Source organism: Lagopus muta, chromosome Z (assembly GCF_023343835.1).
Source record: "Lagopus muta isolate bLagMut1 chromosome Z, bLagMut1 primary, whole genome shotgun sequence".
Taxonomy (NCBI): Eukaryota; Metazoa; Chordata; class Aves; order Galliformes; family Phasianidae; genus Lagopus; species Lagopus muta.
The window spans coordinates 42,366,118-42,380,116 of NC_064472.1; the positions used below are offsets into that span (position 1 = coordinate 42,366,118).

Here is a 13,999-nt window from a genome sequence, read left to right on the forward strand (position 1 = left end):
CCTTTCGAGCTGCCAGAGCGCACTGCTGGCTCATGTTCAGTCTCTCGTCCATCAGGACCCCCAGGTCCTTCTCTGCCGAGCTGCTCTCAAGGACCGCTCCTCCCAGCCTGTACAGGTGCCTGGGGTTCTTCCGGCCCAAATGCAAAACCCTGCACTTTGCCGTGTTGAACCTCATCAGGTTCACCTGAGCCCAGCCCTCCAGCCTGTCGAGATCCCTCTGAATGGCATCCCTTCCTTCCACCGTATCAACCGCACCACTCAGCTTGGTGTCGTCAGCAAACTTGCTGAGGATGCACTCAATTCCCTCATCGATGTCATTAATAAAGATGTTAAAGAGCACCGGTCCCAAGACAGACCCTTGGGGGACACCACTTGTTACCGGCCTCCACCTGGACATAGAGCCATTGAACACCACCTGCGGCCTTTCAACCAATTGCTTATCCATCGGGTCGTCCACCCATCAAATCCACTTCCCTCCAATTTGGAGATGAGGATGTGGTGGGGGACCATGTCAAAGGCCTTGCTCAGGTCCAGGTAAATGACATTGGTCGCCTTCCCTTCGTCCACCAATGCCGTCACTCCATCATAGAAGGCCACAAGATTAGTTAGGCATGACCTTCCTTTGGTGAAGCCGTGCTGGCTGTCTCGGATCACATGCTCATTCTTTATGTGACCGAGCATGTTGTCCAGGAGGATCTGTTCCATGATCTTCCCAGGCATGGAGGTGAGACTCACCGGCCTGTAGTTCCCCGGGTCCTCCCTGCTCCCCTTCTTGTATATGGGAGTGACGTGACCCTTCCTCCAGTCGTCCGGGACCTCACCTGACAGCCACGACTTCTCAAATATGATGGAGAGCGGCTCGGCAACCACCTCAGCCAGCTCCTTCAGGACCCTGGGATGCATGCCATCCGGCCCCATAGACTTGTATTCATTCAGTCTAAGGAGGCACTCTCGGACTTGCTCTGCCCTTACAGTGGGGAGGGATTTACCTCCTTTGTCCCTACATAGAGGTTTGGTGATGCAGGGTTCAGGGACGTGAAAAAGACTAGAATCCTGGCCACCAGTGAAGACCGAGGTGAAGAACTCATTCAGCACCTCAGCTTTCTCTTCATCTGTTGAAGCCAGTTCTCCTTTTAAATTTACCAAAGTAGGTACGCCCGTTTTGGCCTGTCTCTTCTGGGCAATGTACCTGTAGAAGGTTTTCTTATTGTTTTTCACGTCCCTTGCCAAGTTCAGTTCTGCCTGCGCCTTGGCTTCCCTGATCCCACGTCTGCAAGTCCGGACGGCATTCCTGTACTCTTCCCAGGTGACACAGCCTTGTTTCCAGAGCTTGTACACCCCTTTCTTCGCCCTCAGTTCTCTCAGCAGGTCCTTGCTGAGCCATGCCGGTTTCCTACCTCACCTGCCCACTTTCTTATTCAGAGGAATGGAGACCTCTTGTGCTTCCAGGAGGGCATCTTTGAAGAGCTGCCAGCTCTCCTCAACATCCTTGTCTTTGAGGGCAGCGCGCCAGGGGATCTTGGCCAGCAATCCATTGAGTAACTTGAAGTCTGCTCTTCTGAAGTTCAGTGTCCTGGTCCTGCTCTTTGCCAGGCCCACATCGCTTGAGATCACAAACTCAACCAGGGCGTGGTCGCTGGAGCCCAGGCAGCCTCCAACCTTGACGCCTTTGATGATCTCCTCAGCGTTGGTGAGCAGCAGGTCCAGCAGCGCTTCACCTCTGGTCGGTCTGTCCAATACCTGAACCAGAAAGCTATCGTCAATGGATTCCAAGAGCCTTCTGGAGCTCTTGCAGCTCGCCGTGTGGTTTTCCCAGCAGATGTCCGGATGGTTGAAGTCCCCCACCAGGACAAGAGCCCGTGAGCCAGACATCTCACGCATCTGGAGCAAGAAAGCCTCGTCAACAGCCTCCCCTTGATCAGGTGGTCTGTAGTATACCCCTAGCACCAGTTGACCTATATTTGTCCCATCTCTAATCCTAACCCACAGGCTCTCAACCTGTTCCTGACTGCTTCTCGTAGGGAGCTCCTCACAGTTTATCCAATCTCTGACATAGAGAGCAACTCCCCCACCCCTCCTACCTCGCCTATCTCTCCTAAAGAGTCTATAGCCGTCGATGGCAGTATCCCAATTGTGGGAGTCATCCCACCATGTTTCTGTGATAGCAACAAGGTCATAACTTCCCGAGTGCATCACAGTTTCCAGTTCCTCCTGCTTGTTACTCAGGCTGCGTGCGTTGGTATAAAGGCACTTCAGCCGGGCTATCCGTCTCGCCACCTTTATAAGGGATCTAGGATCCCCTAGAACAGCAGCATCCCCAGCATCCCCCTGCCCTAGTCCTTCCCTATGCACTCTGCCGTCATTGCCCATGGAGTTTGGTATAAGCCCTCGAATGACCCGTTCAACCCCAGTAGCCCTTATTTTGTCCCTTTCCCCCTTCATTCCTAGTTTAAAGACCTGTCCATGAGTCCTGCTAATTCTTCAGCTAAGATCCTCTTTCCCCTCAGGGACAGGCTGCATGCATCAGCAGCCATCATGCCAGGTGCAGTGTAAATTGCCCCATGGTCAAAAAAGCCGAAATTCTTGCGCCTGCACCAGCTCTTAAGCCATCTATTGAAGAATTGGGTATTTTGGATCCTCCCTGTACCTTTCCCTGACACCACAGGCATAGAAGAAAAGACCACCTGCACCCCAGCTCCTTCAAGTATTCGCCCCATTCCCCTGAAGTCTTTCTTGATAGACCTCAGGCTTTCCTTATCAACTTCCTCGCCGCCAGCCTGAATTATTAAAAGCGGGTAATAATCTGAAGGCCAAATCAACCCAGGAATTTTCTTTGAAATGTCCCTGACCTGTGCTCCAGAAGAAGAGATGACAAAATTTTAAGAGAGGCTGAGGCTTATCAGATCAACCTCTTTTATACAGCGGGGTATAAAAGCTGACATAACTAGAAAAAAGTTTAAGATAGAAGTCAAGATAACTTTCAATAAGAAGTCTTTGGGTACCTCAGGAAATAAGCACTGGTCAACAGCTGATCATTTTTTCGGAGTGATTTGTGTGCTGTCAACATATGATGTCATCCTTCCATAGTAGTTCACTTTTCCCACTACTTGCAGCTGTGGAGGTGGGTCAGCGTGCATCCTGCATGGCACACAGCTCTCACCAGTCATTTCTTCATTTTTTGCAGGACTTGCTCAACTCATCTCTTAGGCTGCAGCAGTTAGTGAGGACAAAGGTATATGTACCCTCATTTGAAATCTGTCCACACAAAGCTAACACTGGTGGTGGAAATCCGTCCACACAAAGCTAACACTGCCTTAGTTTCCTGGCAACAGCTGTGCTTGTGAGGCTTAATAATGCAGAAGACATAGAAAATGAGATTCTGAGAGACAGACTGTGTGGAGCCTTGTGAGACAAGTCTGACACAGGAGTAAGAGCAGAGATTTAGATTACAGTTTAGTTACTATAGTGTTGAAGGGGAGTGTATATTGAAGCTGACAGTATCCTTTTCATCACTTGACATAATACATATTGTTTCTGAAATAACAATATGATTTACAACAGTTAAAAAATAAAAATAAAAAATAAAAAATAAAAAAAAGTAAACTCTGTACTGCTTTCTGTATATGCATACTTTCAGCTTGCAAAGTAATGACAACAAAAAAACAGTGCAAACATATATATGTATCTCAAGCCTAATAACATAAAAGCCCTACTCACAGGTTTAGATTGCTTTTTACATCAGTGAATTAGTGACCATGCTAATTCTTGCATGTAGGTTCTTTGGTTATGTGGCAATATGTGGAATGTTGTCTAATCAGGAAAAAACAGTCCTGTTTTTGAAATCATCTCTCTGTTTCTCTTTTTGTAAACACCTCCTATTAGCCTCCTGTGTGACACAGCTCCACAGCATGCATAAAAAACTGCAGTATCAATTATTTGCATTGCTGCAGAGACTTGCTTCAGGGCAGATAAGACTGCACTGGGCAAGGGATCTGAAGTGAAAAGGGTGATAAAAAAGCTCTTTCTACGTTTTTTGAAGGCAGCAAAACTGCTGTGCCTGTACTGGGGGGAGGGCAGTTTGTGGGTAGGCTACTGAGGTAGCAGGGATGGGTGGAATCAGCACAGCCCACCCTTGACCATGACCAGGCTGCTAGGCTAGGAGCATCAGGGAGGGCAGGAGCTACCTACCCACTGAGAACAGGGAAGTGAAATCAATGTGCGAGCATGGCCTGCACTGCCCGTACTGCACTGAGCAGCAGGTGTGAAAAGTGGGTTGAGCAGCAGGGTGTGTAAGTGCTGTTCCTCTTTGCTCAGGAGACCAGTTCTCCTACTGGCAGTCTCTGAGACCACAGGTATAAACATGGTCTCCACCTGACAGTAGGCTTGCTCCAAGATGGCTGTGGCAACCTAGACAGAGAGCCTGCCCAGAAATGTGGCTGTTCAGGCCTCTGGCTGCAGAGAGTGCCTGAGCCTGCTGCTGCCAGGGAAAGGTGGCAGGGATTTCACCTGCATGAAGTGTGAGCAGGTGGATGAGTTGCTCAGCGTGGTGGTGGAACTCAAAGAGGAGGTGGAGAGATTAAGGACCATCAAGGAGTATGAGTAGGAGATAGATTGGTGGAGTAATTCTCTGTGAGAAAGACACTGGGAAGACACACCCTAAACACTGGTGGACTCTCACCCTGCTATAGTTGAGCAGAGGGAGCCAATTTGAGAGAAGAGTGGAAACAGATCCTGGCTCAGCAACATAGGCAACCCCCATCCTGACCTACCTCAGGTCCCCAGGTGCCTCTGTGCAATAAGTTTGAGGCCCTGGAACCTGAAGGAGAAATAAGCAAGGATGAGGTGGGAGGTCTGCCTGCAAAGCTGTCTAGGGTGAGGTGGTCAATTCCACACCTCAAGACTACCTCTGCCAGGAAGGAAAGGTGGGTGATTGTCATAGTTGACTCCCTACTGAGAGGAATGGAGGGTTCTATATGTTAGCCTGACCATACCCATAAGGAGGTGTGCTGCCTCCCTGGAACCTGGGTCAGGGATGTTTCTAGGAAACTCCCTAGTCTGATCTGCCCTTCTGATTATTATCCTATACTGATAGTTGAAGAGGCAGTGATGAAATTGCTGAAAGAAGCCTGAAGATTATTGAAAATGAGTTCAGGGGACTGGGGCACTTAGTTGATGGAGTAGGTGTACAGATTTTTCTCTATTCCTTCGGTGTCAGGGAAGAGCACTTAGAGAAGCATAAAAACCCATCTTATAAACACATAGCTGAGAGACTGGTGCAAATGCAAGAATTTTGCATTCCTTGATCATGGGGCAGTTTACTAACCACCTGGTCTGAAGTCTGCTGATAGGTTTCATCAAGTTTCAAAGGGGGAAACAGATCCTTGCCTAGGAGCTGGCAGGGCTTGTAGAGAGCGCTTTAAACTGGGTATGAAGAGGGAAGGGAATGAAACTCAGGCCTGCTAGAGATGAGCCTAGAGGAGCAATAATGGGATTAGGAGTGAGGCAAAGAGCTCAGCTGAAGTGCAGACAGCATGAGCAACAAACAGGAGGAGCTGGAAGCTATTGTACAGCAGGCCAACTGTGACTTAGTTGCCTTTACTGAAACATTGTGGGATTGCTCCCATGACTGATGTGCTGCAGTGGATGACTACAAGCTCATCAGAAAGGATGGGCAAGGAAGGTGGGATGGTGGTGTGGCTTTCTGTGTTAGAGAGTTTGATGTTATTGTGTTTGTGGGCTGGGATGGTAAGGTTGAATCTCTATGGATAAGGGTCAGGGTCAGGGGAAGGGCTGACAAGGAAGACGTCCTTGTGGGGAGTCTGTTAAAGACAGCCTAACCTGGATGAAGAGACAGAATAAGTGTTCTGTGAACAGCTGGCAGAAGTTTTGTGATAGCCAGCCCTTGCCCTCACGGGGGACTTCAACTTCCCTGATATATGCTGGGAATACAACATGGCATAGAAGAAGCAGTCTGGGAGGTTTCTAGAGTGTATGGAAGATAATTTTCTTTTGCAGCTGGTGAGAGACCCTAGAGGGGAAGTGCACTGCTAGACCTGCTGTTTACAAATAGAGAAGGTCTGGTGGGAGATGTGGAGGTGAGGGGCTGTCTTGGACAGAGTGATCGTGAAATGGTAAAGTTCTCTATCTTGATGGAGCCAGAAGAGGGGACATCAAAACTGCTACCTTGGACTGTGGGGGACAGATTTTGAATTGTTCAGGAGACTAGTAAGTAAGGTCCCTTAGGATTCAGTCTTGGAGGATAAACAAGTCCAGGAAGGCTGATAGTTCCTCAAGAAGGAAGTCTTAAAGGTGCAGGAATAGACTATCTTCCTAAGCCACAAAGTGGCCAGCAGGGAAGGGACCAGTGTGTATGAACAGGGAGTTCTTTATAAGGCTCCAGGAGAAGAAGTGAATCTACTTCCTGTGGAAGAAGGGATGGGCAACTTGGAGAGGGTACAGAGAAGTTATTAGGATTTGCAGGGAGAAAATTAGAAAGGCAAAAGCCCTCCTTGAACTCCGTGGTCATCGGGATAAAAGGAAACATGAAACTCTTTTACAAATGTATTAACAGTAAGAGGAGGAAAAAGGAGAATCTGTTATTTACTGGACGTCGCTGTGAATGTGACCACTGAGGATAAGGAAAAGGCTGAGGATTCCAATGCCTTCTTTAAGTCTGTCTTTAAAAGTCAGACCAGTTATCCTCAGGGTACTCTACTCTCTGACCTGGTAGTCTTGGATGAGGTGTAGAGTAAACCCTCCACAGTTCAGGAGGGAACAGTCAGAGACCTCCTATTCCACCTGGACTGCCACAAGTCCATGGGGCCAGATGAGATATATCCAAGAGTGTTGAGGGAACTGGCAGAGGTGATAGCCAAACCACTTTCCATCTTCTGTTGGCTTTCCTGGTCAACTGGAGAGGTCCTAGAAGACTGGAGTCTTGCCAGTGTGATTCCCATCTACAAGAAGAGTCATAAGGCCTGTCACCCTGACCTCTGTGCCAGGGAAGGTTATGGAGCAGATTGTCCTGATAGAGATCACATGGCATGTGTGGGACAACCAGGGGATCAGGCATAGGCAGCATGGGTTCATGAAGGGCAGGTCCTGCTTGACCAACCTGATCTCCTTCTATGATCTAGTGACCCGTCTGTAGATGAGGTAAAGGCTGTTGATGTAGTCTACTTAGACTTCAGCAAGGTCTTTGACAATGTCTCCTACAGTATTCTCCTGCAGAAGCTGGAAGCCTGTGGCTTGGACAGGCACATTCTTGGCTGGGTAAGGAGGTGGCTGGAGGGCTGGGCCCAGGGAGTAGTGGTTAAAGGAGTTAAATCCACTGGCAACTGGTCACAAGTGGTGTTCCCCAGGAGTTGGTGCTGGGGCTTGTCCTCTTTGATATCTTTATTGATGACCTGAACGAGGGCTCTGAGTGCACCTTCAGTAAGTTTGTAAATGACACCAAGTTGGCAGGAAGTGTTGATCTGCCTGGGTGTAGGAAGGCCCTACAGGGAGATCTGGACAGGCTGGATTGCTGGGCGGAAGCCAGTAAGATGAGGTTTAACAAGGCCAAATGCCAGGTCCTACACTTGGGCCGTGACAACCCCAGGCAATACTACAGGCTTGGGGCAGAGTGACTAGAAGACTGTGTAGAGGAAACAGACATGGGGGTATTGGTCTATGCTCAGCTGAACATGAGCCGGCAGTATGTCCAAGTGGCCAAGAAGGCCAATGGCATCCTGACTTGTATCAGAAATGGTGCTGCCAGCAGGAGCTGGGAAGTAACTGTCCCTCTATACTCAGCTCTGGTGAGGCCACACTTTGAACTGTGTTAAGTTTTGGGCCCCTCACTACAAGAGAGACATTGAGACCCTGGAGCATGTCCAGAGAAGGACAATTAAGCTGGTGAGAGATTTGGAGTGCAGGCCGTATGAGGAGTGGCTGAGGGAGCTGGGATTATTTAGTCTAGAGAAGAGGAGGCTCAGGAGGAGATCTGATCGCTCTCTGTGACTACCTGAAGTGAGGCTGTAGTGAGCCGGGGGTTGGCCTCTTCTCTCGAGTAACTGATGATAGGACTAAAGGGAATGGCTTCAAGTCACACCAAAGCAGATTTAGGCTGGATATTAGGAAATGCTACTTTTCTGAAAGAGTTATCAGACACTGAAATGGGCTGACCAGGGTGGTGGTAGAGTCACCGACCCTGGAGATTTTCAAGGACCATATAGCTGTTGTGTTGACGGACATGGCTTAGTGAGAACTGTTGGTAATAGCTGGAAGTTTGGACAGAATGATCTTAGAGGTCTTTTCCAACATTGATTCTATTATTCTATGATTTTGCCTACCTTCATTTCCCAGTTGTGAATCAGTGTCACATTAAACATTAAAATATCTGTCTTCTTAAATTTTCCAGTAGGAAATACAAACAGGAACAATTGTTTTTGAAGCCTAACTGAGAACAAATAATCAAGATGCACAGTATTTCACTAGTGCAAAGACAACACTTACATGTTGTATTGATTAAAAATTGCTTCTGTTAAAAATTAGGAAAAGTCTCCCAGATAATTTTTTCTTAGAGGCTTTTAAATGTATTTTTTCTCAGGCCTTTGGTGTACTCTGTTACAATGTGTGCCTTAATATTGTTATTTAATTCTTTTCTACTTCAAGATACTGTTTCAAAGAGAGTTAAATTGCTGTAATGCTGTTGTATTTTCTTCAGCTTTCATAAAATGATTATATCTTTTAATGTTGTCTCATTGTGACACTACATGATGAATTCCACATTCTTCTTCTGGGGAGGATTTACTATGCTTCTACCAAGTTTGAATCTTCACTTCAGAAAAAAAGAGTTGTCACTATGTGAAGACATACCATCCTGTGTGGATCATTAATACAGACATTAAACTTATCTGTCTAGTAGGGTGAATGTGTATGAAGGAAGAGTTGGGAGGAGCTGATGTAGTGTTAGTTCAAAATAGCTATAAGTGATTGTCTGAGGAGAGCCGTTGGCTCTATATAGGGCTGTATCCCAAAAAAGCCCTATTCTACGTCAGTCAGCAGTCTGGGGGAGTGACTTCTACAATGTGTAATCTCATGGATATACAATCATTTAATCTCTGATGACTCTGTTATTACTGGCAGAATGGCAAATATGAGCCATTTGCAGTTACCTTGTTCTGGTGCACAAAACTGCTATAGGATCTGGGCTGAGAAGGCTGACTCATTTTATATAGATTGCCCCACAACTTTCTGATGCATCAGGATTGGTTGTTACTGACCTTGGTGAGATTCAAACTGGAAGTGGAAATGTGAAAAGCTCCATATGTCAGTATTTCTCCCGAGCTACTAGGTGACATGATTTCATTCTGAGAAAAATAATGTTCAGTTGATCTAAAATTACATTTGCTAAGGTTAAAGATGTCTTTTGCCATGCCTTGTGCGAGCTTTTTACAGCTATTTCCATCACAGAGGAGAAACCATAGTGAGAAGATTATAAATTCTTTCATTCGTATTAACGTTAAATTGAATGATAGGTGGTATCCTGAAGTGACTGGAGCAGGCTTCAGGCATTAGTTTTTTGTTGTTGTTGTTTTGGTGAAGGTATTTTTTTTTTTTGTGGAGAGTAAGGGTAAAGAAAGATATGTACTAATCTATTCTATTTTCATCCAGCTACATTAATTGCTCATAAAAAATAAAGCTATTAATTTGATTTCCATGTTCAGTTGCCATCTCATCTGATTGGAGTTATTGTATAGCTTGGCCAGCTGCTACAGCTGATTGCTATTTCTATATGGGAGGCACAGAAAAGCTCCTATGTCTTTACAACTCTTCAAAATATATTCTGGAAAATTTGGGGGAAAAACTTAGGAGGTGATTGAAATAAGCTATTTACAACTGGACATTGTAACTCTGATTTCATCCAGGCTGTGAATGAAAACAAAATAATTAAATTTTCCTTTCCTGTTTGACCGAGGTCTGATATCTAACCAACAATACAGAGATTGCCTTGACCTAATTTGCATTTCACACACTCCAGCAGACTACATTTCCCTCTCAAATTCTCAGGAAAGCCACTAAAATGTAGCCTTAAAATATGTGAATTTTTAGAATGCCAAGAAGGAGGTCTGTGATCATAGAATCCTCAGAGTTGGAAGAGTACTCTGAAAGTCATCTGGTCCAACTCCCCTGCAATTAGCAGGGACATCTACAGCAAGATCAGGTTGTGCAAAGCCTGGTTCAGCCTGGTCTTTCATGTCTCAAAGGGTGGACCCATATCTCTGAGAAACCTGTTCCAGTGCCTCACCACTCATGCTGTAAAAACCTTCTTCCTTATATCCAGTTCAAATCTTCACTCTTCTAGTTTGAAACCGTTTCTCTGTCCTATTATCACAGATCCTGCAGAATGGTCTATCCCCTTGTTTCTCATGGCTGCCCTTCAGACACTGAAAGGCCTCTCAGTTCTCCCTGGAGCCTTTTCTCCTCTGATCTGGACAGCCCCAGCTCTCTCAACCTGTCCTTATAGAAGAGTATTCCATCCCTTGAATCACTTTTGTGGCCTTCTTCTGTGTTGATGGTTTATGGGTTGGTCCGGCCTGGTTCTGTGACTAGCAGGGCAGAGGGACCCACAGATCCACGTCTCTGGAAAAGGGAAACAGGGGACCCTGAATAATTAAAAACAGTGGCAATGAGCTGAGGAGAAACAAACTAATTTACTAAATACAGTATTGGATTGCAACGTAACATAATATAATACAATATAATTAGAATTGAAGATAATAAATCAAATATAATGAGAGAAAAGAGTGTCTGAGAACTGAACCTCACTGTACGCTGAGGTGAGACATGCAGTTGGGGCAACCATCAGGGAGGAGAGCTGAAGAAAGAAAGGGACATCAGGTGACCTTACCAGGGGCTTTATCTCCTCTCTGCGCACAAAGGGGGATGTAGTTTTCTTCCAGACAGGTGCCTGGAACTGGACCATTAACTCTTTAACTGTCAGTGTACTACATGATGTTATGATGTCGAATACCAATAACCAAAAATCATAATGCCATGACATGGATGCATGCCAGCAGGTCCACATCTCTTCTGTACTGAGGACTCCATATCTGGATGCGGTACTTCAGGTGAGGCCTTGAAGACACAGGGTAGGAGAATGGTCCCAGGTTTGTTTTCAGCTTCTACTGGAATTGTCCACAAGTTTCAGCTGAAAAAAGAAAAAAAAAAGGTGAACCTAGGCCTGGAGTCATAGAAATATGATCAGAAGTACATCTTGTGAAAGTTTTGCCAACTGCTGTACTTATCTATACTAGTAAACACTTAAAAAGCTAATGACAGAGGCATTGACTTCACAGAGAATTGTGTTGTAGGTATTCTTATTCTGCTCACATTTCCTTCTTCTTAGTACATGATGAAGGTGCAGACACTAAGTGGGGTTAGGAATTATGTCATTATTCTCAGACATGGGTCTCCAATGGTTCCACTACAGAAATGTTTCTTCTGATTCCCCTGAACTTTTGTTGTCAATACGTCCCCAGAGTAAGAAAATATGCTTGTTAGGGGATAAAATAGTATGTGAGAGTATGCCCCAAGAGTAAGTAGAGAATGATTGAAGTTTCAAGAGAAAGCCATAAGAGAAAATGTCTTTTTATAAACCATGGGGAAGCCTGGAGCATTCTCTGTGGGATACAGAGATGGAGAGATAAAACTAAGGAAAAAGTATGCACTGATAGAACGATGTAAATGAAGAGGAGAAAGAGGAAGTGGTTACGAAGAATGAAAATATAGGTCTCTCTGCTGGGGATATACGTGACAGACTGGGGAAAGGTTTAGAAAGTGATCCTGCTTCTAACTCAGAACTTGGTAGCTATCAACAGAATCACTTTTCAAATCAGGTGATAAGTGGAAAAGGTGGTTTTAGACTTTACAGTAAGTAATTCAGTAATTAGGTAATTCACATATACGTGTCCATTTTGCAAACAAATTATAAAATATTGCTAAGCCAAATAAATTGAGACAGGAATTTCAGACAACTGAGGATAAGTAATAGGATTCTGAGAGTAAACAGAATAATTCAGAGAGTTGAAAATATAAGATATTTTATGTATGGAATCCCACACAATGTATTTTGCTTCACACTGTTTCTGTGCCGTGTTAGTCTTTTTATTTCTTTTTCTGCACCATGGTATCAGGTATAATTAACTGCAGGTTTCTTTTATTTTTTTCATAGAACCATCTACAAAAACACCTGCTTGATGTGTCTGTGCAGCTCTTCTTAGCAGAACATGAAAAGAACTGTCAAAAAGCTGTCATGAGCTGGGCAGGGGTCAGTGCTAATTAACAGAAGGACTTGGAAGAGAAATATAGTTTGATTCTGAGATCAAGCCTGGAAGCTCTGGGCAGAAAAAAAGATAGGCAACACAACTGTTTGTTTTAGTGTGAGAGCTTGCAAAGGCATAGAGGGGGAGTCTGCAAAAGTAAATATGAGGAGATGAAATGAATGTATGTGGATTTCAACAGTGGTGTGCTTCTGGTAGTGACTCTCCCAAACTGCTATTTGCAGGGCAGTGAGAAAGAAAAGACAACAGACAGTTCAAGGATCAAATTCAAGGCTCAACAAAACTGGGTAAGATTTTCTCTTGCTTTACATTTTTTTTGTATTTTAATTCAATTTTAAGGGAAAACAAGTACATTTTTATTTAATGGAGGTTAGAAGGCCTGAAGGCATAGTTGAAGAGGGAGTGAGGAAAAAAGCAGTGAATTTTTTCATGGGAGATAGAGAAGAAAGAGAAGTCAGCATGTGACTGTACCAAAGCATCTTCCAAACAACAATTGTAGTTGAAGATTATGTGTCCCTACTTACAGTGGAGGATTGGAACTAGATGATTGATCTTAAAGTTCCTTTCCAACTCAAATGATTGTATGATTCTATGATTGTTGTTATTAAAAAAAAACTGGTTATACTTTCCCAAGACTGAATTCAGACTTAATTTTTAAGCTTTCCATAAGAAGACAGGGTTGTTTTATCTCAAGATATCTTCCTTCTGCAGGGACTATTACCCACATTCAGATTCTAAAATATTTTTCTCATTCTGAAAGCAATGCCTCCTCTTTATTTCATTGGAAACTATCACAGTTAGAAAGAACACAGTAATACTATTTAGTAGAGAAAATTTTCTGCAACAGAACACTATTTTTTTCAACTTAGTCACAACCATTAGCTATCCATTTTGACCAGTGATGAACTAATTTCTTCATTTCATAGCGCGACAGCGCTGCATGGCTGTTTGGAACTTGGCTTGTCTTTCCCATTGCTGTCATCTCTGTTGAAACACACCACCCATTGTCCCACTGTGCTACATCTGCTGTTTGGTATCCATAAAATTCAGAAAGCATCAGTGAATATCAGTGGGTAACATTTTTTTGTCCTTCACGTGGAGGAATTTAGTGACACACCCTTATTTAATAGGTACTTCTGTGTCAGACATAATTTTCTCTGACTGCCCCTCTGCTGCCATCTGTTGCACAACAGCAAAACGTAAAAGTTATTGACTGAAAAGTTCAGCCTCTTCTGCCATGATACCTCCAGCTGCCTGGTCTGTATAGGCCAACTTACGTAATAAGATAGATTACATTACTTTCAGAATATTGTATATTTATTTGCAGAATGCAAACTAGGATCTGGTAGGAAATTAATCCAGCAGTGGGCATTGATCTTGTTAATAAGACTTAGATTTTAAACAGGTGACACTTCTAGTAGGTTTGCCCTGATTTTTAAAGATTTACACCCCAGGGCAATAAATCTTTACTACTTTCCAGTGTTTTACCCCTTAAATAGGCTCATTTTTTAATTATTCACAAATCTAAATTTTAACATAATTACAAAACATAAAACATCCATTTAAAAACTTTAAACTTTATACAGCTAGAACAACGCTTTAGTAATAAATGATTATTTTACACAGATTAACAAAAGCCTTTTCATTTGTATCGCTATTACCAGTAGGTGGCA

General features: G+C 44.3%; 1 protein-coding gene across 1 annotated transcript in view; it reads left to right on the top strand.

Annotated features, from left to right (window-relative positions):
• The window catches only part of LOC125687389 (uncharacterized), a 212,963-nt gene extending 210,510 nt beyond the window's left edge, over positions 1-2,453 (top strand). The window contains exons 2-3 of the mRNA XM_048932519.1: positions 1,152-1,522; positions 2,449-2,453. Coding sequence (XP_048788476.1) covers positions 1,152-1,522; positions 2,449-2,453 — 376 coding nt within the window. The remainder of the gene's footprint in view (positions 1-1,151; positions 1,523-2,448) is intronic.
• Positions 2,454-13,999: the final 11,546 nt, after the last annotated feature.